Source organism: Littorina saxatilis, linkage group LG1 (assembly GCF_037325665.1).
Source record: "Littorina saxatilis isolate snail1 linkage group LG1, US_GU_Lsax_2.0, whole genome shotgun sequence".
Lineage (NCBI taxonomy): Eukaryota > Metazoa > Mollusca > Gastropoda > Littorinimorpha > Littorinidae > Littorina > Littorina saxatilis.
Genome location: NC_090245.1, coordinates 46,099,139 through 46,123,865, shown reverse-complemented (window position 1 = coordinate 46,123,865; position 24,727 = coordinate 46,099,139). Strand labels below are relative to the sequence as shown.

Below are 24,727 nucleotides of genomic sequence, written 5' to 3'. Positions count from 1 at the left end.
AGCACTTTTTTTTTTTATTTTGGAAACAGCTTGCTGCTTGTTTGATTTTTGCAAGCAGAATAACCTAATTAAGGGAAACCATTTTAAATTTTGAGTGAAAAGCAATTTGTGGGGGTTTTATTCACCAAAATGTGAGAAAAACGTTATAAAATGTGCTTTTTTTAAAATGTTGCAGTTTGTGAACCAGTGCATGTTTTGATCCAATTTTTCTTCTTTGCAGCAATATGTGTGTGTTTAATAATTCTGTGTATCGAAAAGCATTTCTAAGCAATATATTATTTTAATTTAGCATTTTCAGTTACCGGTTCAGTTCTGATAAGAAAAATACATGAAATCCTAACTGTCAGACTCATAAAAACCCAACCAATGCACTGAACTCTTATTCCATACACAGAACTGATGCTGTACAACTCATAAACAACATATACAAAAACTGAACAAATCCATCAAGCCTTTCAAAAGTTGCAACATTTTAATTGTAGCGTTTTGTCTGAAAATTACATTCAGAGAAAACAGCATTTTAAAGATTTGAACCAGTACATAAAAAAACCAGTAGCACAGTGCACCCTGAATTCATATGTTTTTATCAGAATGACCACTTTACTATGTAGGGAAAAGGATTTGACAATCAAATTATCAGGATTTTTTTATATACATCATATGAAAACAACCATCTTTGTTTGTACCGATATGAAAACATGAATCAGAACCAAACTGTCAGACTCATAAAAACCCAACCAATGCACTTAACTCTTATTCCATACACAAAACTGACGCTTTACAAATCATAAACAACATAAACAAAAATGAAACAAATCCATCAAGCCATTCAAAAGTTGCAACATTTTAATTACAGATGTTTGTCTGAAAATTACATTCAGAGAAAACAGCATTTGAAAGATTCCAACCAGTACCTCAAACTAGTAGCACAGTGCAGCCTGAATTGATATGTTTTTATAAGAATAACCACTTTACTATGATGGGGAAATGATTTGACGATCAAATTATCCAGACTTTTAAAAAAAAATCATTTGAAAACTCATCTATGTTAGTGCAGATATGAATCAAAACGAAACTGTCGGACTCATAAAAACACAAGGAATCCACTGTATTCTTATTCCATGCACAGAAATGGTGCTTCACAAATCATAAACAACATATACAAAATTGGAACAAATCCATCTTGCCATTCAAAAGTTACAACATTTTAATTACCACATTTTGTCTCAAATTACATGTAGAGAAAACAGCATGTAAAAGAGTCTCACTAGTACCCCGGTAAACTAGTACCACAGTAGAGCTTGAATTAATGGGGTGGTTTTTTTTAACCAGAATAACACTTTAACTATGAAGGGGAAATGATTTGATAATCAAATTATCAGATTTTTTTTATTTAAAAAAAAATTATATGAAAACATTAAAAAAGTCAATTATCTGTGTTTGTGCTGATATGAAAATATTGATCAGAACCAAACTGTCAGACTCATAAAAACCCAACGGATGCACTGATTTCTTATTCCATTGCATAGAAATGATGCTTCACAAATCATCAACAACATTACATAATTATATATATACACAAATGGAACAAAGCTATCAAGCCATTCAAAAGTTGCAACATTTTAATTACAGTATTTCTGTGCTCAATCCTAACACTGCAGCAAATTTCTGTAAAGCTGAATGTCCCTTTCCATGTACCAACATGGTCATACGCGGATTATTTAAAATGCAACTTTACCACCCGAAGCGTTGCAAACACCGGGAGAAGAGTAAACAACTGCAGACTTGAATGGACACTCATATGCACTCCAGATGCAGGGCCTGTGCAAATCCTTGGGCTGATGCATCACCTTCTTTCATAATCAGACTGCTATCAGACAAGCATTCAGTACAGGATATAGACCTTTCAGCGATAGATTGAGCTGATCAATGTTGACAAAAGCCGAACACATGTCAGCGGAGTGACGTTGCACAGTACCAGTATCCATATCTGCTTGTGATGGGTCAGAAGATGGCAAAGTATCTGTATCTTCTTATGGTTGGTCAGAAGATGGCAAAGCTGATGTTTCTGCTGTGGAAGAGGGTAGTTCCGGTTTAGCAAACTTTTCCATCAGGTCAATCTTTCTCCTCGCTGCCACCACAGGAGGACTGGCTCTCCCCTTGCTCCAACCTAATAAATACACAAACACTGATTTAATATTTGATACAACTGTCCATGGTTTTTGTTTGTAATAAGCTGCAAAATTTAAGACTCAATATAAACGTCAACAAGTGCTTGTACTTTATTTTGCAAATGACCATGTTACATGGGGTGTACCTCAACTTTTTGGCTAGGCCGGTAAATCAGAAATCCCAATCAGCCCCCAACCACTGAACCAGGCGGGTTTTCTTACAACCACCTCAGCGGCTCGTACCCACATATGTCGGTTGACGAACACACACACACACACACACACACACAAAAGACATTCATTAATTGGCCCCTATCACAAAATTTACATGTCAAGTTTACTATGGGATTTGAGTAACCACACAATCACATACACACAGGAACTAATACTGAAACTAGCTGAATTATTTTCTTTCTTTCTTTTCATATTTTTCTTTTAAAATTAATTTTTCATCACACTTGCTATGTATTTGCTTGTTTCTTGTCTGTTGTCTATTTTGTGTGTGTGTGTGTGTGTGTTCTGTGTGTGTGTATACATTTTCAGATTTCCTAAACCTAGCACTGTTTGCAGGTGATTGTAAGGCTTCTTTTTAAGCCTACTGTCTATATGATACTTACCGAGACAGTACTATTCTTGCACATTATCTATTATAGGCCGAAAAAATTGGACAAAACGCTGCGTGGGTACAATTATCTCCCATAACCATGCGCCACCGTGGATCCCAAGCACTGTCTGAGTGCTTCCCCCTTACAGGATGTAGGTGGCGCGTCCTCTTTCTTTATGAGCTGCAGACCCTCAAAAAGCCCATAACATATCAAGAGGGGAGGCGGGAGGGAAACTCTAATAGTACTGTCTCGGTAAGTATCATATAGACAGTAGGCTTAAAAAGAAGCCTTACAGTCAATATAACACTTACCTCGACAGTACTATTCTTGCACAGAATACCAGAGTGGTGTGAGGGTGATATGTAGAGTATTAAACTCCTTAATCAAAATCACTTAAATCCAAGGATTAAGATACCCAGGCAATTTTCGAACAGTACTACCGTAAAAGAAAATATACCCAAGAAAAATACCTTAGACTGACGTGACCATGCTGGCAACCACTGCTTTGGCAATGCCATACGACTGGTCAAGCCTGAGACTGGAAAAGTCTCGCATATAGTGGTTAATAAACGTGGCTGGAGTCTTCCAGAACGCGACCGCCATTATGCTTTGGAGCGAGGCACCCCGCACGTGCGCCAACGAGGAGCCGATAGCCCGAATCTCGTGTGCCCTGATGTCAGGGACCACATCCACTTGAGCATGAACATAAGCCTGTTTGATAAGCAAGGTCAGCCAACGAGCTAAAGTTTGTCTAGAAATATCCGATTGGTACTTCGGATTAAGCGAGACAAACAGTGACCGCTTAGAAGACCGAAAGCTACGTGTTCTATCCAGGTACACTCTAAGGGCACGTACTGGGCAGAGGAAGCGATCAGGGTCATCATGTTCAAGAGTGGGAGCCAAGGCTTGAATGACTACTGGTTTGGACAACTCCGAGGCATTCTGATTCTTGGCTCGAAAGTCTGGTAGGAAAGCCAACGTCACCTGATGTGTGGTGAACTCAATGTCAAATTCCAGGCCACTCAAAGCTTGAATACCACTGAGTCTACGGCAAGTGGCTAAAGCGATGAGGAACACAGTCTTAAAAGTCAGGAACTTGATACTAATGCCTGCCAGGGGTTCAAACTCCTTGCTACGCAGGAGTTTGAGAACCAGGAAGACATCCCACTTGGGAAATGAAACCCGAGGTTTAGACACCGCTGCATTGCTAATACCCGAAAGGACATTAGCAATGAGGGAGGAACTGATCAAGTGTTCAGGTCTGCGACCAGTAGCAGCCGCAATCGTGGAAGTGATGGCAGATTTGTATCCAAGAAGAGTCTTAGAAGAAAGACTCTTCTTTTGATACACTTCCACCAGGAAGTTGGCCAAGTCCTGTGTTGAGGGATAAAGCGGCTTTATCCCCTTGGACAAGGCGAAGGAGGCCCAAGCTCTCCAGCATAAGTCATAGAGCTGATTAGTTGATCGCCTCTTAGCGTTCAAGGAAAACTCTACTGAACTCTTGTGCAATCCTAGTGCAAGCAGTTTGGAGCGCACAAGAGCCATGCGGTCAAGCACAGACTCTCTGGACGTGGATGAGGGAGGCCTGATCGAGGCTGGAGCAGACTTCCCCCGTCCAGATTCAGAGGTAGAGGGTCTACGTGGGTGAGACCGCGAAGATCTGGAAACCACGGAGCTGTTGGCCAGTAAGGCGCGACCAAAATCAGTCTTGGCCGTTCCTGCAGATACTTTGCCAGTACCCTCGGAATCAGAGATGTCGGGGGATAGGCGTAAGCATCGAGGAGCCTCCACGAGAGAGTGAATGCGTCCACGTGGAACGCATTCGTGTCTCGAAAGGGGCTGACGTACCTGGGAAGCCGAGCGCTGAATCGAGTTGCGAACAGATCGATCAGAGGACGGTCCCACCTTGCCCACAGACGCCGTAGAACGTTGTGAGCGATGGTCCATTCTGTGGGGAGAACCTGATCGCCCCGACTGAGAATGTCGGCCAGGGCGTTCAGTTTCCCCGGAACGAATTGGACTGACATCCGGACCTGATTGGTCTGGCACCAGAGCAGAATCTCCTCCGCTAACAGGGAGAGGGACCGAGAATTGGTGCCCCCCTGGTGGCGAAGGTAAGCTAGGCATGTGGTGTTGTCCCCGTGGACCAACACATCCTGATCCCGAATCAGGAGGCGAAACTCCAGCAGAGCCCGACGAACCGCCTCCAACTCTAGAAAGTTGATGTGTAGGAGGGACTCCTCCTGGGTCCAGACCCCCTGGGCCTCGTGCAGGTCCAGGTGGGCCCCCCAACCCCGCGTAGAAGCGTCGGTGTACAGGAAGAGAGACGGCCGTCTCGGTTGGATAGGCACCGCAGAGTTGAGCCAGATCGGGTCCAGCCATTGGACTACAGCCTCGTGAAACCAAGGCCCGATCTGGACCAACTCGGTGTAATCGAGAGGCCTGGAAGTCCGATCTGCTACTGCCCGTTGCAGGGGACGTTTGTGTAGCCTTGCAAGGGGCAGCAGCAGAGCGACAGACTCCATGGAACCCAACAGTTCCGCCAGCCGTCTGTGAGGAACAGCGCGGCAAGCCTGAATGGAGAGGATCTTTCGCCTCAGGGAGAGGATTCTGTCCGGGGAGGGAGACACAGTGTAAAGCACTGTGTCGAACGCCATCCCCAAGTAGCAAAACTGCTGGGCTGGCACGAGGTCCGACTTGTGCCACTGTATCTGGAACCCCAAAGCATGGGTCCGTTCCAGGACCTGCCGGGTGTGTTGGAGGCATTGATCGCGAGACTGGGCCAGGGTGAGCCAATCGTCCAAATATTGACGCAGACGCACACCCTGAGCTCTGACCAACGCCGCCAGCTCCTTGACCACCTTTGTAAAAATCAGCGGGGCCAAGGACAGGCCGAATGGGAGGGCCCGAAACTCGAACACTGTGCCCTCCCAAACAAACCGGAGCAGATGTCGGTACCCCGGGGCCACCAGGATGTGGAAGTAAGCATCCTGGAGGTCCACAGACGTGGCCCAATCGTTTGGCCGGATGGCCAACCGGACCGACGAAGGGGTTTCCATCTTGAACTTGCACCTGCGAAGGTACAAGTTCAAGGTGGAGAGGTCCAACACCGGCCTGAACCTGCCGTCCTTTTTGGGGACGGTGAACAGGCGGGAGTAGAACCCCGGAGAAGGCTGAGAAAGGGGGTAGACAGCCTTCTTCTCGACCAACGAGTTCACCTCGTCTTGAAGAGCCTGCCATCTGGCAGGGTCTCGAGGAGGGGGGAACGTCAAAGGTAGAGCGGACAATGGAGGTTGTGACGACAGCGGTAGAGAAAACCCCGACCCCACCACCCTCAAGATAAACTGGTTGGAGACCAGTCTGCCCCACATGTCGCGGGCCCGAAAAAGGGAACCGACGGACGAAAGAGGGGCAACTTGAGGGGGCGTCAACGTAGGGCCGGGACTCACTGAAAATTCTGCTGGCGGGCAGGCGCAGGCTTGCGACCACCCCCCTGGTGGTGCTGCTTACCCTTACCTGTCTGAGCACCCTTCTTCTTGCGCTTGGGAGCACGAGAAGCCGGGGCCGCAGGGGGGAACGCGACAGGAGCCTGAGAGGAGGAAGAAGGAGGCAGTGAAACTGGCTTCTTCTTCTTCTTCTTCTGAGGCTGGGAGCTGGAGGTGACTGTAGCACTTCTCTTACTCCCCGCCGACGTCGCCGAAGCAGCGAGGCCAACCATCAGAGAATCAGTGTTCCTCTGGCGTGTGGACTCCACCACAGAACGGACAGTGCCCGGATGAAAAAGGGAAGAAGGCTGAGGAAACGTGTTCCTCAGACTCTTCCTCATATCCGGAGGCACTAAAGAAGTAGCCAGAAAATGATCACGGAACAGGGCCAACAAGTGGACCCGTGTTCCAATGGCCAATTCTGCCGCAGTCGTCACGCACGATCGCACGGCATGCAAAGCCCGATCCACTCGAACCGTGTCAAGGACCCGAGTGGAATCGGACTCTGCCCGATCGGGAGGGTCCAACAGTGTGGACAGCGTGCTCATCCATGTCAAGGCCTGTGATTGGGCCTCGACAATGGAAGAAACGGTGGCCTCAAGATTGTGGAACGAAGCAGAGCTCAGTTCCACCTTCTTGACCGAAGGCACCTCCCCAACGAACACATCACCGTCAGCCCCACCCTGAACACTCGAAGTCTGGAAAGGGAGAGTTCGAGAGTCAAAGGGAAAAGGGAGGGACGAAACAGATTGGACACGAGGAAACAGTGGAGGTGCGCCTCCCGAAGGAAAGCACGGCACTGAATCCGCGTCCTCCCGAGGAACATAGGTCGCGTTCGCACGTGAATCTGTACTCCTCAGGCGATGTGCTGCCGCTTCCACCGTGGCACTAAGACTAGGGTGGAACGCGAATTGCTGGCGGCCGGATCGTTCATAAAACGAGCCGCCGGCAGACGCGGCGTGTGCCTCCCGCGCCCGGGCCGAAGCGGACTCCAAGGACGAGAGGGCGTCGGAGGGAAGGACGTCCTGAAACTGTTCAAACGTCCTTCTAGCTGTGCGAGGGAGAGCCTCCTGCCTCTCGTCCTCAGACTCCACGTCCTGTGTGTCAACCGAAGGGTTGGGAACACTAGACGACAGACGCTTAAGAGAGGCATCCGTGGCGTCAAGACGCCGCGTGATGTCTGTCATGTACTGTTGGAAAGTACGAAGCATAGCTTCGGAAGTTCCATCAGAAACCGGCAAGGGTAGGGGATCAGTGTTAACCTCAGGGCGACCCTGATCCTCCTCCCCATCGTCCTCTGACTCACTCTCCTCTTCACTTCCCGACAACTCCTCAACAGCAGGAGTGTAGGAAGCTTGAGGGGGAGGAGCCGAAAGTGATGAAGTAGGCTGTGACGAAACGCCCACTGAAGCAAGAGGCCGCGAAGACCCCTGCCCCAAAGACGAAACGTCTCCAGCAGCCGAAGGGAGAGAACAACAAAAACCCTGCGACTGTTGGGTCAGTCCAGCCAACGAACCCCCGCCATTTATAGACTGAACAGGGACCCATCGGGTCTGATCAGAAAAGAAATGGTCCGGTCCGGTCGGGGGTGCCGATCCGGTCCGGTCGGGTGGTCCGGTGTTCCGGTGGTCCGGTCCGGTGTTCCGGTGGTCCGGTCCGGTCCGGTGGTCCGGTCCGGTCCCGTACCATCCGGAGGTCCCGTTCGGCACAGAACCATCCGTACCCACAAAAGTGTTCGGGTGGTTCGGTCCGGACGTGGAAACACCGTACCATCCGGACCCGTAGGTCCGGTGGTCCGGTGTGTTCCGGTTCGGTGCCAGACCACCCGGACCAACAGAGGTGGTCGGGTGGTCCGGTCCCGACCGGACCACTGGTCCCGTACCGTACCATCCGGACCCGTAGGTCCGGTGGTCCGGTGTGTTCCGGTTCGGTGCCAGACCACCCGGACCAACAGAGGTGGTCGGGTGGTCCGGTCCCGACCGGACCACTGGTCCCGTACCGTACCATTCGGACCCGTAGGTCCGGGGGTCCGGCAAGGGCCAGAGGTACTGTCCCGCACCGGACCCTAAGGTCCGGTACGGTCCCGTACCATGGGTCCCGTCCGGACCAAACCCGGAGGTCAAGTCCAGTCGGGACCCGTGGGTCCGGTTCGATCCCGACCCGTAAGCCTGGACCGTTCCGGACCCTTGGTCCGGACCATCCGTCACCCGAACACCAGACGCTAAGGAATGGCGTGGGGTCAAGACGGTCCGGTCGGAGGTGTCGGTCTGAGCAACAGAAACAATGTTCCCGTCGCCCTGACCATTCGACAGAAGTACCACGTTCTGTCGAACACCTCCACGTCCAGTAACTAGTCGGCCGGAGCGTTTCATAGAGGGACAGCCACCAGTCACACGGACGTCAGAGGGAACCGTAGTAGCAGTGGTCGTAGGCACGATGCCTGAAACCCCTGCCCCCACAGGACCGCCCTGAACGGGGTCAATTCGCATCCCAACCCCAGCGGGGAGGGAATTCATAGACCCCGTCATCTCCTCCGATCTCCCCCCCCATGAGTCCGAGACTACTGTCGAAACAGCAGTAGACGACCCAGCGAGGGAGTTCAGAGGAGGACCCGTGTCCCTCCTGGCTTCCACAGCGGTGGAAACCGAGGAGGGCACAGGAGAGGCACCGGAAAAGAAAGAAGTCGAAACCTGAGTCTCTCCCGTAGCCCCTAGATCAGATTCACCAACCCCCAAAGAGGGTTGGGAATCGACCCGCCCCCGGATTCGAGCCAGGGAGGAGAAGGAAACCTTCCCCCCAGGCTTGAAACCGGGAGGAGCTGAAGCCTGAGACTGAGGGCCGGACAACGGCGTCGAAGGGGGGGAAGCGTGTTCCACGGAAGGAGAAGGAGAAAGACGCTTTTTCTTTCCCCTCGACCTTCCCCGAACCTTCGACGGCGCAGCCCCGCCCGAAGTCCCAGGTTCAAGCCCAGCCTGTTTGAGCAAGCTCGCATTGAGCTTGCTCAAACAGGCTTTCTCCGCCCTCCCTCGCCGCAAACGCAAAGCGTTTGGGGAGGGAGAGTCGGAGCGCCGAAAGGTCCCCCTGTCCGTGCGCAAAACATGACGCTGTGCGCCCGGAGAAGGTTTGCCCCCGGCAGAACCAGAGCCCAAAACAAGACGAGACATCCTACCTCGCCCTGTACGTACCCTTAAAAAATCGAGAATTAACAAAATTCAAAGAAAATTAGGTCAATACTCAAGTGAATGAGGCGAAACGAGAAGCAGACGACCGGTCACCACGAAGTAGGACGGTAGGCACGCCGAGTCCGCCACACAACAACGGAGGCACAAGTTGGAAGAAAAACAACGTAGCCTCAAGCCAGAAGTGGAATAACACACAAAAATCCAACAGGTGGTAATCCACACAGAAAAGAAGACTCTAGAATCCAAAATAATCCGGGAGCGCAGCAGAAACACAGCCTACTGTCACGCGCGAAAAAAGAAAGAGGACGCGCCACCTACATCCTGTAAGGGGGAAGCACTCAGACAGTGCTTGGGATCCACGGTGGCGCATGGTTATGGGAGATAATTGTACCCACGCAGCGTTTTGTCCAATTTTTTCGGCCTATAATAGATAATGTGCAAGAATAGTACTGTCGAGGTAAGTGTTATATTGACCTTTATGCTTTTGATTCATGAGTTGCATCCCCAGTCCTTTAGTTTAACTCTTTTTTTTTTCTTTGGTGAAGTAAACTGGATCTATTTTTTTTATTCCTTAGTTAATGGAAAAGATTTGACAACAATATTGCTGTCAATGATAGGTTGGTCAGCCATGTTATGGAGTGGTATAGCCCGGTTTTTAGGCCAGATGTTATGGCCCCTTATTGGCCTATTTCTAGACAATCATAAAGGTCTCTACACCACTCTATAAGTTTAGTATTTGTTTACAGGCTTGAATGTAATCTGAATAGTTGTCCGCTACAGTAGCTTTCAAGGCACAAGCGCACACGCACTCACACACGCAAAAACCTGGTGTTAAATGGATCTTGACACTGCCAAGACTAATTATTATTAGTTTACAAAGCTTTTTACATCACAAAATCATTTCCGGGCTTCGACCAGTACTCTAGGTCGACAACACCGCAAGAAACTCTACAGTCCAAGACGCAGACACCTTTTGGCTCAAACAAAGCAGCTTAACAGGTAAGACGAATAGGTATTCTACTGTACGTTACCCTACTGCCATCTTTCGGCTTTCAAGATGTTGGTATGGCTGTAAGTCCTTCAGACGACTGACAAGGGTGCACCAGTCCTCACGACACCGCAACCATTGCTTGACGTAGTCCTTGATCCTTCCAGTTCGTCTCGGCGGCTAACTGTAGAACCCTGCCAGCTCTCCATGCCATGGTCATGTCCACAAGCCGCAGTTGACTGGTTCAGTTCAGCCTCCGGCGATGAAAACCCCCCAGTTGGAACACTGTAAAGTTTATAGTCCATAAATCAACTTGTCTTTAGTTTCTTTCACTCGCACAATAAAAATACTCACTCGTCCAACATATTAAGCTGCATGAGCCAATATAATTATTTACACGTTAATTCCTGTTTTCTAAAGCCAAGAAAACGTTACGTAAAACCCTCACATGTTTAAGCAGTGTAGCACAATAGCTTAGGCCTACACAATAACATTAAACACAGAAACAGTCACTCTTCTCACATACGACAGCATGACATGAAAATATAACCGGTTTCAAACATACCTCAAAAGAGTGTAAAGCCAACATTTAGTACAGTCGCCGGCCTGGCATGAATATGAAAATGGAAGATATCACGTAAGCTGATAGGGAAAGTTCGTCAGTCTTCATCCTTCTTCAGTCAGATACCTAAAACAGGAGCCCGTCTGCTAAAGTGTTACGAAAAACATGAGTCGAGCTTGGCTCCTTGACGGCGACTGATTTTACAAAGTCGTTCTTGCTATGACATTGCCAGTGAGCTGTCGCCTGCATTACTTGCACGTGAAAAACCTTGTCAGTTACACAAAGGTTCAACTGCGGTCAACGCGACGGTATGCAGCCTATAGCCCTTTCCAATGTCTGACCATCGCTATAGTCTATTCTATTTACAACAATACACATTAGGCCAAAAATACGAGTAAACCGCTTCGTAACATCACCCCCTTTCCTCAAAAGAAAATGAATTGTTGAAAAAACGATGAAATTTTCTGAATCTCGATCAGAGATTATCCAAAAAGTCAAAAGAATTATATACAGGGGTCATGTCCAGAAGCTGTGTACAAAAAATATCATGAATGAAACTCGAGTAATACCTTGGCCTTGCAAGAATATACCAGTCAACACATCAAATCAAAAATCAAATCAAATCTGAAAATGTTACTGGACAAACAGGACAAACAAAACAATCATTCACACCCGTGTAAACGCACGTGCCTTGAGATAGAAAACAATACTGCTAAAGGGTCAAACAAACAAACACTATTGGGCGCCATTTGTTATGGAGTGGTATAGCCCGGTTTTTAGGCCAGATGTTATGGCCCCTTATTGGCCTGTTTCTAGACAATCATAAATGCCTCTACACCACTCTATAAGTTTAGTATTTGTTTGCAGGCTTGAATGTAATCTGAATAGTTGTCCGCTACAGTAGCTTTCAAGGCACAAGCGCACACGCACTCACACACGCAAAAACCTGGTGTTAAATGGATCTTGACACTGCCAAGACTAATTATTATTAGTTTACAAAGCTTTTTACATCACAAAATCATTTCCGGGCTTCGACCAGTACTCTAGGTCGACAACACCGCAAGAAACTCTACAGTCCAAGACGCAGACACCTTTTGGCTCAAACAAAGCAGCTTAACAGGTAAGACGAATAGGTATTCTACTGTACGTTACCCTACTGCCATCTTTCGGCTTTCAAGATGTTGGTATGGCTGTAAGTCCTTCAGACGACTGACAAGGGTGCACCAGTCCTCACGACACCGCAACCATTGCTTGACGTAGTCCTTGATCCTTCCAGTTCGTCTCGGCGGCTAACTGTAGAACCCTGCCAGCTCTCCATGCCATGGTCATGTCCACAAGCCGCAGTTGACTGGTTCAGTTCAGCCTCCGGCGATGAAAACCCCCCAGTTGGAACACTGTAAAGTTTATAGTCCATAAATCAACTTGTCTTTAGTTTCTTTCACTCGCACAATAAAAATACTCACTCGTCCAACATATTAAGCTGCATGAGCCAATATAATTATTTACACGTTAATTCCTGTTTTCTAAAGCCAAGAAAACGTTACGTAAAACCCTCACATGTTTAAGCAGTGTAGCACAATAGCTTAGGCCTACACAATAACATTAAACACAGAAACAGTCACTCTTCTCACATACGACAGCATGACATGAAAATATAACCGGTTTCAAACATACCTCAAAAGAGTGTAAAGCCAACATTTAGTACAGTCGCCGGCCTGGCATGAATATGAAAATGGAAGATATCACGTAGCTGATAGGGAAAGTTCGTCAGTCTTCATCCTTCTTCAGTCAGATACCTAAAACAGGAGCCCGTCTGCTAAAGTGTTACGAAAAACATGAGTCGAGCTTGGCTCCTTGACGGCGACTGATTTTACAAAGTCGTTCTTGCTATGACATTGCCAGTGAGCTGTCGCCTGCATTACTTGCACGTGAAAAACCTTGTCAGTTACACAAAGGTTCAACTGCGGTCAACGCGACGGTATGCAGCCTATAGCCCTTTCCAATGTCTGACCATCGCTATAGTCTATTCTATTTACAACAATACACATTAGGCCAAAAATACGAGTAAACCGCTTCGTAACACTGGTGTAAACCAATCCTTTAGAATTAGAGAACGCTCTCTAGTAGGGTACTTATTTTCCTACGGTCAATGACCAGAAACAGAAACTGTGTCAGTCGTACATCGCTCAGATGCTGCTTCTCAGTTTGACCCCAGACAAAGAATAATGATGACATGTTACACCATAGTAAGCTCTCAAGGACTGGCCAGCGAAGAACAATAAAATAGGGGTTGTGAAGACGAAATTATCACAGAGATGATCGAGGGAGGGAGGCAGGGGGGGGAGGGGGGTGCGGCGAGCGGCATGGTCAGTAAATTGGATCAAGAAACACGCAAAATACTTCAGACACAAACTGTTTATCATTTACCTGCAAACCCTAACACATTCTTACAACAACAACAACATAACAATGTGCAATAAATCACGTTGTCAAACAAACAAGATCGAAAAGAGAAAGAAGCAAAACCCACCTCGTCGAGTCAAGAATCTTAGAATGTCGTCTGCTTCAATACGATAATGTTGGTTCATTTCGGAGTGTTGTTACTTCCTTCTACTGTTCGCTGCTGCTGGTTCATCTTTCTCTGATATTTCTTGCCACTATGCCGAACATTTCCAATGTTAGGGTTGTTCTCCGCAGCTCAAAACTTTGAAAAATGCTGCTGAATCGGTGAAAACGTCATGGATTTGTTGACACCGGGGGACTGATAAGTTGTCTACTGCGCTTGCGCCAAATGCCTTTGACCTACATATATTTGCATATATTAATTCCGGGGTTTCGGTTGGAACGGATTCTCTCTCTTTGTGCCTATGTCAACGGAAATTCCCCAACGGTGATGACGTCATCTTGAAGAACGGAAATTTCCACACAGTTTGAACAGCGAAGGGTCATGTCATGTGCGCACATTTACCAGCACGGAGTATCCAAAGTTGACCATTTTTTCGATTTTTTTGATAAAACACAGACAAAAACAACAAAACATCGGTTTGAAAATGGTTTTATTTACATGAATACATGTCTAAAATGACAAAAGCAAATTATTGAATGCATTCCAGGATGTTCAAAGGTGTGAAAAATGCAACAACCCCAAAAAGGTGTATGAGACCAAAAATAACTCATTTTGCCTACCCGGTCTGCCCTTAACAGTGCAATTTGTCACACTAGTACCAGTATATCTAAAGGAACAAACAACTCACAGCTTTGGGGATCTTCATGGCATCCGCGACCTTGACCCACTGTTTCTTGTCCACAATGTTCTGCAGGCCACCAAGGTCACGGATCATGCGATACAGCTGGGGAAGGTCAACCTCCACTCCACCAATCTGTCAATCACACAATTAGGGCGTAAGGACATGTAATAGAAGCATAATACACTTGTAGCAGTGATAAATGTTTAATTTTGACTCATGTGGTCAATGCTCGCAAGCGAACACACACACACACACACACACACACACACAGAATGTGTACCTGTGGAGTGCTCAAAGAGTTGTGGTTGCTGGTGATGTCACTCAGGTGATGCACAATGGCTCGTGTCTGCTCCACACTGATGCCCCACCTGCACAATGACCAACACCATTAATAATTATATGATAACCAAAGGGAAGTAAGCGCTCTAAATGCAGACATGTGTAACGGAGTAAGTGAGAGTTATCCGGAACCAATCTCCTGGCACCTGAGAGAATAACAAGCATTGGTGAAAGTCGCTTGTTCATTTCATTGACCAAAGGCAAAGGCCTGAGAACAAGACTGTCAACTCACCGACTGTACAGGCGATGTAGATGCTGCACCTGAGTGGTGAGGCACCTGAGAGAATAACAAGCATTGGTGAAAGTCACTTGTTCATTTCATTGACCAAAGGCCAAGGCCTGAGAACAAGACTGTCAACTCACCGACTGTACAGGCGATGTAGATGCTGCACCTGAGTGGTGAAGCGAATCTCCTCGTTGATCTTGCTCTCCATCTTCCAGCTTTGCGGCGGGATGATGCAACACATACCGCACCACTCCGCCTTCTCTCGGATGCTGTCGATGTAGGAGATGGGGTCGGAAAACTCGTCTTCCGTCGGATAGAACGTGGGCACTTTCTCCAGGTGGGAGAGGCCTGGGTCTGGAGAGGAGGAGGAGGCGAAGCTTGGCTTCTCCGGTGTCACTTTCTTGGGTGTGACTGAAAAAAAAAAAGAAATATAGTGAAACCCCCCTGTTAAGACCCCAACATGTAGGACTCCCTTCCTTTTAAGACCCTGTTTTCACAGACTTTTTGTTGATAACTTCTCAGTTCTGTAAATTTACCAGCATTGAAGACTCCCTCCTGTTTAAGACATCATTTTCAATCAATCAATCAATATGAGGCTTATATCGCGCGTATTCCGTGGGTACAGTTCTAAGCGCAGGGACTTTTTATTTTGAAATTTTTTTTTTATGCAATTTATATCGCGCACATATTCAAGGCGCAGGGATTTATTTATGCCGTGTGAGATGGAATTTTTTTACACAATACATCACGCATTCACATCGGCCAGCAGATCGCAGCCATTTCGGCGCATATCCTGCTTTTCACGGCCTATTATTCCAAGTCACACGGGTGTTTTGGTGGACATTTTTATCTATGCCTATACAATTTTTCCAGGAAAGACCCTTTTGTCAATCGTGGGATCTTTAACGTGCACACCCCAATGTAGTGTACACGAAGGGACCTCGGTTTTTCGTCTCATCCGAAAGACTAGCACATTTTCTCAGATTTTAGGAGGTCTTAAAATGGGGGTTCCACTGTACCTACTATGTGAGGTCCCTCTGATAAAAGACGCTTCCAAGGATGTTCTGCTGTCCTTGTGGTCACCTGACTTGACAAGTATCCCTGGCCTCAATCTTGTGTGTCTTACTATGGTACACTTATTTAGAAGACTAAAAGCCGACATCAGACTACATCAAGTTAGACTACATCAAGAGCATCTTTATTTCCCATTTTCCACTGAGGCAGACCGTGGGAATGTCAGTCAGAAAAGGGTAAAGAAATCCAGTTGTATGTGTAATCATGTCCATGGTTATGAATTTGTTTGACTAGCAAAAGAAGCAAATACAACACGTTTTTCAAAAGTGTGCTAAATCGTACACACTCAAGATGTTTAACATCGCAAAATGGGAACAGAAAATGTCAGAATTCTGCTTTCAGAGGGCAAAGAACAAAGTCCATGTCAACCTACCTTTCTTAGGCTGTGGGGGTGTGGCAGGGAGCACCTTTCTGACAGTCTCTCTGGCAACAGGCTGCCTGGTGCCACCTCCCTCCCCCTCTCTCCCCGCGCCCCCTTCCTTCTTCAGGCGCTTGGTCTCCACAACGCTGGCCAGAGTATTCTGCTCCTTCTTCTCTGTGCTGCTTGTGCTCAGCGAGCGTTTCAACGGCCCTGCTCCTGTCCTCTCTCGGTCTCCTGCTCTCCTCTCCTCCACTCTGTCTCCTTGTCTTTTCTCCTCTGTCCTCTCTCTGTCTCCGAGATGTCTATCCTTCTCTCTGTCTCCTTGATGTCTGTCTTCTGGCTCTTTGGTCGTTACGCTGGAGCTTCTAGTTCTCATCTTTTCCGGCTCTTTGACCCTCCTCTTGCGTACAGCTACGGCTGCTGCGTTTCTTACGCTGGCTCGTGCCCTAGCTTCTGCCTTGGCCTTGGTGAGAGCAGACTTTGCCGCTTTCTTTTTTTGCTCCTCTTCGTATTCTTCCATGTCTGCGTAGCCTGACGCCACGAGCGAGTAGTTGGGTCGCTTGCGTCCCAGGATCTTTGCTAATGTTTTTAGACGCACGCTGCTTCTCCTCTTTGCCTTGGTTGGTAGTGGTCTGCTGGCCGCGCGGTGTGGCTTCTTTGCTTCTGTTTTCTTGCTACCCTGCCTTCTTCTTGGATCTTCTCTGCTTCTCTTTTTCAGTCTGTCTTCTCGACTTCGGACTCGCATTTGTTTCTCATCTTTCTTTGGCCTTCTCAGCATGTCTGAGCTCTGTGACTTTCTGAGTTTCTTTGACGCTCCTTCCAGAATCTTCCTGACTGGAGAGGCGTTGGAGCTGGCGTTTCTCTTGTCCTTCTTGACTCGGGTCTGGGTCCGTCCCACAGATTTGAACGCATCAGCGGGAACCCTCTGGATGAAACACAGGAAGTTAAACACAACCATCAATGAATACTGGCTTTTTCTCACTCAATACATAACAGCATGGATCAGCTCCCCTGCCAGTGTCCTTTGAAAAATTCAACTTGACAAACCTCAACACAAGCTGAACTCTTTGCTACTGCTGCTCCTGTTTTTGTCAAATTAGTTATCAGTACATTCAAATTTATTTCTGTTAAGAATCTCTTGCACAAAGACGGGTCAATTTATATTAATGCTAGTACAGAATTCAAAATGTGCATTCCTTAATGTTAACTGTAAGCTTGGAGATCCCGTTTGGACAGCTGACAACACCTACAACTTGACCCTGTCAAATAAGATCATTTGCAGTATAGCCACCTCCTGATCGTAATTGTATTCACTTTTCTTCTATCCTCAAAAAAGTGATCATAACAAGCTACCCTCTAAATCAATGACCCAACTCCAGCAAATGGTTAATGACAAGAAGTTGTCCAAAACATTCTAATTCTTCATGTTCAGTTCAGACTGACTATTCCTCTTGTTGAAAAGATCGCATAACCAATGTATAAATGTAAGATATGAACAGTATATATATATATATATCATATGACTTTGTATTTTTGCAGAATTCATACCATGAAAGCATCCAATCACAACATTTTACACAAGTACAACTTTTGTGCAGCTGTAAGTGAGCAGAGACGATGGAAGTGGGAGCATACAAAAGCCTCTATGGAGATATATGTGCAAGCTACTGGTATACATACATTAATTGAAGCTACATGAAAGCTAACATGCACACAGACAACAAAAGCATCTATGTGCACAGCATTTAACATTATTTCTAGCCAAACACATGCAATATCATGTGAATAACTCAAGGGAGGTGAGGTTTTGAAACATGGTGGGGATTACAGAGCATTTTTCTTCTTCATTTTCGTTCATGGGCTGAAACTCCCACGTTCACTTATGCGTTTGCACGAGTGGGTTTTTACATGTACGGCCGTTTTTACCCTGCTATTCAGGCAGCAATACGCCGATTTCAGGGGAACAGAGCGTTCATTTTGACTGCTTAAAGTCTTTTTCATCAACATTTCTTTGTACATTGCAAAAAAATGTTGCCTTCCTCATACACACACACACACACACACACACACACACACACACACACACACACACCACACACGCGCATGCACACACGCATACACAGAGGGAGGAAAAACAAATATCATTACAAGAAATGCATCATCAACAATTACCTTGAAGGAAAAGATACTTGACACAGAGCACAGGGCAGGAGGGAGGGGGTAGAGGCAAGACCTTGGGTCACCCACACCATGCTCACCCCCATAATGCACTGCAGAATCCATTCTGCAGTTTACATCCTCTCTTCTTCCAACTGATGTGGCCATCTTGCCAATGGAAATGGGACATTGCATTCTACTTCTTACATCAAAAGATGCTCCACTGTGGCAGGTGTGAGGTTCAGCATTGTCTCTCAAGGCCTGAAAGCCATAACCTTTGCTATGTGAAGGTGATGGTGTGTTGCCCTTCAAGCCCTCGGAGTAACTGCTGCTGTATGACGATGGAGTTGTTATTTGCCTCCGAATCTCTGAACAATCTCTTCCATGTGAGGTCAAAGCTGAGTCTCTGCTCGTGATCTGTGTGAAATCTCTGGCAGCGCTGTCAGATGGTGAAAAATAATTCTCGTTTTCCATGCCATGTCTGCTGGAGCTTGCTGGCGGTTCTTCCTCGCTCTCAATCTGCCATGCTTGTGAAGTGTCAGTAGCTGATCCGCACAGACTTTCGCAGTCAAATTCAACGTTTGAGTCTGAATCACTTCCTGATCTGTATGCTCTTTCGTCTTTGCAGTTTGAGCCTGAATGAGACCCCGATTTGTGAATGCTGCTGGCATCGTATTTCCTGCCAGAGTCTGCTCTGCCTCTATGCGTGATACCACTCGTAACAGAAGTGGCGACAGGCCTACTGCAAGTCAGACCCAGTGTGGACCTAGGGTAACTGGAGAGCTGTGGGAATGAACCTGAATCTTGTGAGTCTTTACCCACACAAGGCTGTGTGTTCAGTGATGTGAACTCAGCAGCTGAAAGATTTACTGATGAAAACTGCTGGGTACCTTCTAGACTCGGTGAACAGTCACTCTCATCTGCGGGCGACTCCTCATTCGATCTCAGCGACTCCTCTCCTGTCACAGTGTGTGACGTATCTCCCTCAGCCTGAAGACCCAAGGTCTGACCTCTATTACACTGTGAAGCAGAAACAGCAGTGTCCGCGTCAATGCGACAATGACCGCACATGCACGCTAGAATCACAGGTGGTTCAGTGTGGTGATGTGGAGAACGGCTGGAAGCGTACACAAGATGGCTGCTCAGTGTTGGGACATGGTCATGCTGACTGGGACGCCACAGTTTGACTCGGCTGCCATCACTGGGGAGATTGGCTTCAGGACCCAATGATTTCTTGTGTCTGCTGGCAAGGAGAGACGGAGGATGTGTTTGATGGTGTCCAAGGTGAAAAGCAGGCCGCCCACTCTTTCCAAACTGAAAATCACGTGGACTCCACTGCCTTCCTTGCTCTTCACGGGGAATAAAGGTCTCTTTTGGTTCTTCCATGGCACTGGTCATTCTTGGATTAAAAATAAGAGGAGGTTCTGCATCTTCACAGTCTGAAGATGAAAGAATGCACAAACCTTGGTTGTGCTGCTCGCAGTCACTGTCTGGCATTCCTCCGGTAGAGTTGCTGGTGACAAGAAATGTTAAAAACTCGAACTGAAATGGCATCTTTTTTTCCAGACTTTCTGTGTTGTCTGCTGCTTTTTGCAGTACACTGGCCCCACTGTCAGTAGTGTTGCTGTGCCCTGAATAACTGGAGGATGTGGGAGTCTTCATGTCTGCTTTTATGTGCGAAGTTCTTTTGTGAACGCGACTTCTCTTTTGCTTCAAAGATGTATGTGCGATGGTCTTGGAACGTGTTGTTTTGGTGCTTCTTTTCCTTCTTTTCCTTTCTTGTCCTGTCGTCAAGTTCCGTTTCCTGGTGTCATTGTCATCTTCACCAGAATCACCACTGTCGTCCTCCTTCATAATAAACTCAGAAAGAGATGCAGCACAGCCTCCTTCGTTTGCACTGCCATCTGAAAGTGACAATGGCGAATCTGAGGAACAAACAGATGACGCCACGTAATGAGACTCTTCTTCCTTACTGTCAGATGACGTAGAAGGCTCATCATAGCATGGAAGGCTCTCATCAACTGTGGTCTCACCATCGGTTTCCCACCCCAAGTCTGAACCGGGCTTCGTGAAACACTGTGAAGTATTCTGAGTGGTCGGTGCAACACTCTGGCGTGGGACGTCACAGGCAGTGCAAGCAACCACCTCCTTGGCTGAAAGAGCATTTTCTTCACAAAGAGCAGCGTCACACGCAAGTTTGGCAATGTAGCATAGAGACACTCTTGGGCTGAGGGACAGTTTCTCCTCTCGGTCTCCAGTTTTATTGCTGGTGTCTTCCTCCTTCTGTGGTTCGCCTGTGGGTTTGTCGTCTCCAGTTTTATTGCTGGCGTCTTCCTCCATCTGTGGTTTGCCTGTGGGTTTGTCGTCTCCAGTTTTATTGCTGGCGTCTTCCTCCATCTGTGGTTCGCCTGTGGGTTTGTTGTCTCCCGTTTTATTGCTGGTGTCTTCCTCCATCTGTGGTTCGCCTGTGGGTTTGTCGTCTCCAGTTTTATTGCTGGTGTCTTCCTCCATCTGTGGTTCGCCTGTGGGTTTGTCGTCTCCAGTTTTATTGCAGGTGTCTTTCTTCATCTGTGGTTCGCCTGTGGGTTTGTCGTCATCTTTAGAGTCAGACACTGAATCACAAAGACTTTTTCCATCATATTCAGTGGTGGTGCCATCATCAGTTTCTGGTTTGCCTGTGGGTTTGTCGTCTTCTTCAGAGTCAAACACTGAATCACAAAGACTTTTTCCATCATATTCAGTGGTGGTGCCATCATCGGTTTCTGGTTTGCCTGTGGGTTTGTCGTCTTCTTCAGAGTCAGCTGCAGTATTCGATTCTGGAAGACTTCCATCATCATATTCAATGGTGGCGTCAGAGTCATATTCGATGGTGGCAACGGAGTCACTTCCTGATTTACACTCATTTCTGTCTTCATCTTTGCTGTTTGACTTTGAGCCTTCATCAGACCATGATTTGTAAATGTTGCTGGCATCATCTTCCCTCCACGAATCTTCGTCACCACTGGGTATGTCAAATTCTGCAGAATTGTTTTCTGACTCCACCTGGTTGCTGTCATACAGGTAGGAATAAGGCTCCAAGATGCTGGGACTCTGGCTGGAAGGAGTGAGTGTTTGACTGCAAGGTTCGAACGCTACATCCCTCAACTCTGTCACAATGACATCGCAACTTGATTCAATGTAACTATTTTCAGACAGTGTCTGACAGTTATAGCGCAAGCTGGATCGAGGCTCCAAGATGCTGGGACTCTGGCTGGAAGAAGCGAGTGTTTGGCTGTAGGGTTCAAACGCTACATCACAACTTGATTCAAGAAAGAATTCTCTGTAACTATTTTGTGACAAAATCTGGCAGTTATAGCGCAAGCTGGATAGAGGCTCCAAGATGCTGGGACTATGGCTTGCAGAAGGAAGTGTTGAGCTGTAGGTTTCAGGCGCTTCTTCATGTCTGTTTGCTACAATGACAGTATCGACTTGCTTTGTGAGGCCAAGAGTGCACCCTGAACTGAGAAAATCATCACTGTTTGCACGTGACTCATGGACCTGCTTGTCGTATTCATTCATACTGGGACTGAACTTTTCAGGATTCCTAGGAGGCTCTGGGGCTGTGTCAACATTGTGAAATGTATGACTGTTTCCCTCATCTCTGGCTGCAAGTACATGTACAGCATCTCTGTTGACTTCAGTACCAGTGACTTCCCTTCCACTTCCAGGCTCAAACTGAGGTGGTGAGGGTTTACAAGAGGTTGACTGCTTTCCCGTTTCACATTTGGAGCTCTTGTCTCTGCAGTCAGTACACCTACCTTCAGCCTGCCCGTGGGTCTCCCTTTCATCAAATTTCTGCCCGCTGTTTCCTCTCTTTTGCCCTGAAGTACAAGATTTCTGGCTATGCTCCACCTGTGCTGCTAGCTCTTGAGCATTCTGAACAAGTTTAAGACGAATCTCTTCTAAGTTAAACACTTGCTCATTCTGCTGGTCACAGCAAGTCTGTTCCTTCAGGTCGTCTGCACAGCTTAAGAGTGCTGCATACACTGTTTCTACCTGCTCGCAAGAACAGGTGTCAATGTGAATGCCGGTTTGTTCCGTCAAGGGCTTGACACATCCTGTGAGCTGTTCCTCAAGTGGCTCACCCTCATTGCTGTAAAGGACTGTATTTGCCTGCTGTGAAAATGCCTGCTTCATTTGCTTGCTGCATTGGTTGCTTTGCTCATTCCAATCCCACCGTAAAGATCCTTGCTGTACCTCAGAATTTGATTCCGGTTTGTTTGTTTCACTGTTTAATGCTTCATTTGCCTGTCTTGAAGTCACTCTGGCAAAATCCTTCCGATTCTCGGCCTCCTGAGCTGCCAGTGCCACCTCTCTGTCAACGTTTCTAGATTCCTGAAGACTTATATCAGACCTCTTTTGTACAGGGTTATCATGTTTTGTTGAACCTTCTTCTTGCTGCTTTTCTGTGCAATGTGTTGATTCCTCAAGCCTGTGAGCTGGCAGGCAGTTCTCAGCAGTTTCTGATGCTTCTTTTTCTGTTGGCAGCTCATTCTGACAGTTCGCCGAGACCTGTTCTGACAGCAATCTGCTAACACTTTCAGTTGCATCATTAATGTCTTCTGACACCTTACTCTGGGTTACTGTGACTAATTCCTCCAGAACTTGCCCAGAAGATTTCATGCCATAATTTTCAGGCTTTTCCAAGGGCAGTTGTGACAGTTCCATGGTAAAATGTTCTGACTTTTCAGAGACGTCCTGAGGTTTCTTGCTCCCATTATCTTCTGACTGGTCAAGACTCTTCTCCCACAGCTTCCTCACAATCTTTTCAAGCTTCCGTCCAGATGAATCAGAAGGACCACTGAACACTTTTTTAGGCATCTTGGCTACCTGTTTTGATGACTCCTGTGCAGGCTTTTCAAATGTGTGTCTTCCACTGCTCTTGTGTTGCTTAAAACATGAACCAAAGTTGTGAAATTTCACATGATCACGAAAACACCTCAACTGTACACATTACAGAACAAACATAACAGATGGCAGCTTGGGTGAAACAGACTCACATGTCCAGTCACTCCTTGTGGAAGTCAAAGTAGCTGCTTTGAAGAGTTGCACTGATAAGAAATGTGGCTAGGCCAGTATGCACAAATAAGTATATTCTGGATGGCGGGGGGAATGCCAGTCATGTGGTCAATACATTCTAGGCTCCTAAAATATGACGATGAATGAATTAAAAAAATCAGCCCCCCCCCCCCCCCCCTTAATTTCATGTGAGCATGCATGTATCTGCATGAAATCTCAGAAGGCATTAAAGCAAATGTTGCAGGTCCGAATTTGCAGAAGCAGATACAAACATAGCAGGGATGGGCAAATCTCAACAATTTAACTCGCCAATCGGGCGAGTAACTTCTTACCCCACCAAAAATGTCACGTCGGTGGCCCAGTACCTACCACAGTTGTTATGCTATGCTAACTTCGTTTTTCTGTCCCCAGAACTAGTGTCTGTTTGGGACATGACGTGGTTATATGCTAGGATCTACAGTTGCTGCATCTGCCGTGTTTGTTACTGCATCTGCCGTGTTTGTTACTGCATCTGCCGTGTTCATATGGCTTTGAAACTCGATATTACAACAAAAAGTGTTGCATTGGACCAGAATTTTCACTGGCCAGCTGGGCGAGTTGCCAGGCGATTTCTACTAGCCCGGCGGATTTTGTACTCGCCCCTGGCGATCGGGCGGACAATTTGGCCATCCCTAAATAGAAAGAAGATACTAGGTGCAAATATATTTGTAAAGCCTCCTTGTGAGACCCCACAGGGCAACAAGAAGCAGAAAAGATACAAGAGCATAGCAAACAAGCAGCATGCACCAAGCAAGAAGAGCAAAAAGCCAACTAGCATACAAGAACATCTCTGATTTATTACAAAATAAAGCCAAAACAAATAGACACTATTATTCAAACCATCAAACAACTACAAAAAAGCCAGAACAAAATGCAAAAAGCATGCAAAGAAAAATTTAAAGCCAGTAAGAGTTCAATATTACCCAGTACCTAAAGTCATATACAGCATTCAAACTGAGTCTTCTTCAACGTTCTCGCCAAAAGACATACAGGGGATGAAAAATGACGGACAGAGTTGGAACACTGTACTAATAATATGAATTGTAATGTTATTAGATCTCTTCTCAAGTGCCTTCATCATACAATCTTGACTTTGGATGAGAGTTAATTACAAACTTATGATTTAATTGAACAAAATTCAAACTACTGCTGATGCCAGAAAGCCAAAGACATTGCCAAACGGAACATATTGTGACTGTGCAATATTGTCCTCTGAGTACTTTGTGAACCAT

General features: G+C 46.8%; 1 protein-coding gene across 2 annotated transcripts in view; it reads right to left on the bottom strand.

Annotated features, from left to right (window-relative positions):
- Positions 1 to 24,727, bottom strand: part of LOC138971381 (protein Jumonji-like) — a 60,186-nt gene that overhangs the window by 26,847 nt on the left and 8,612 nt on the right. For both annotated transcript variants that reach the window (XM_070344114.1, XM_070344119.1), the window contains exons 7-10: positions 16,254 to 17,166; positions 14,944 to 15,217; positions 14,522 to 14,609; positions 14,248 to 14,373 (exon numbers count right to left, since the gene is read on the bottom strand). In XM_070344114.1, coding sequence (XP_070200215.1) covers positions 14,248 to 14,373; positions 14,522 to 14,609; positions 14,944 to 15,217; positions 16,254 to 17,166 — 1,401 coding nt within the window. The remainder of the gene's footprint in view (positions 1 to 14,247; positions 14,374 to 14,521; positions 14,610 to 14,943; positions 15,218 to 16,253; positions 17,167 to 24,727) is intronic.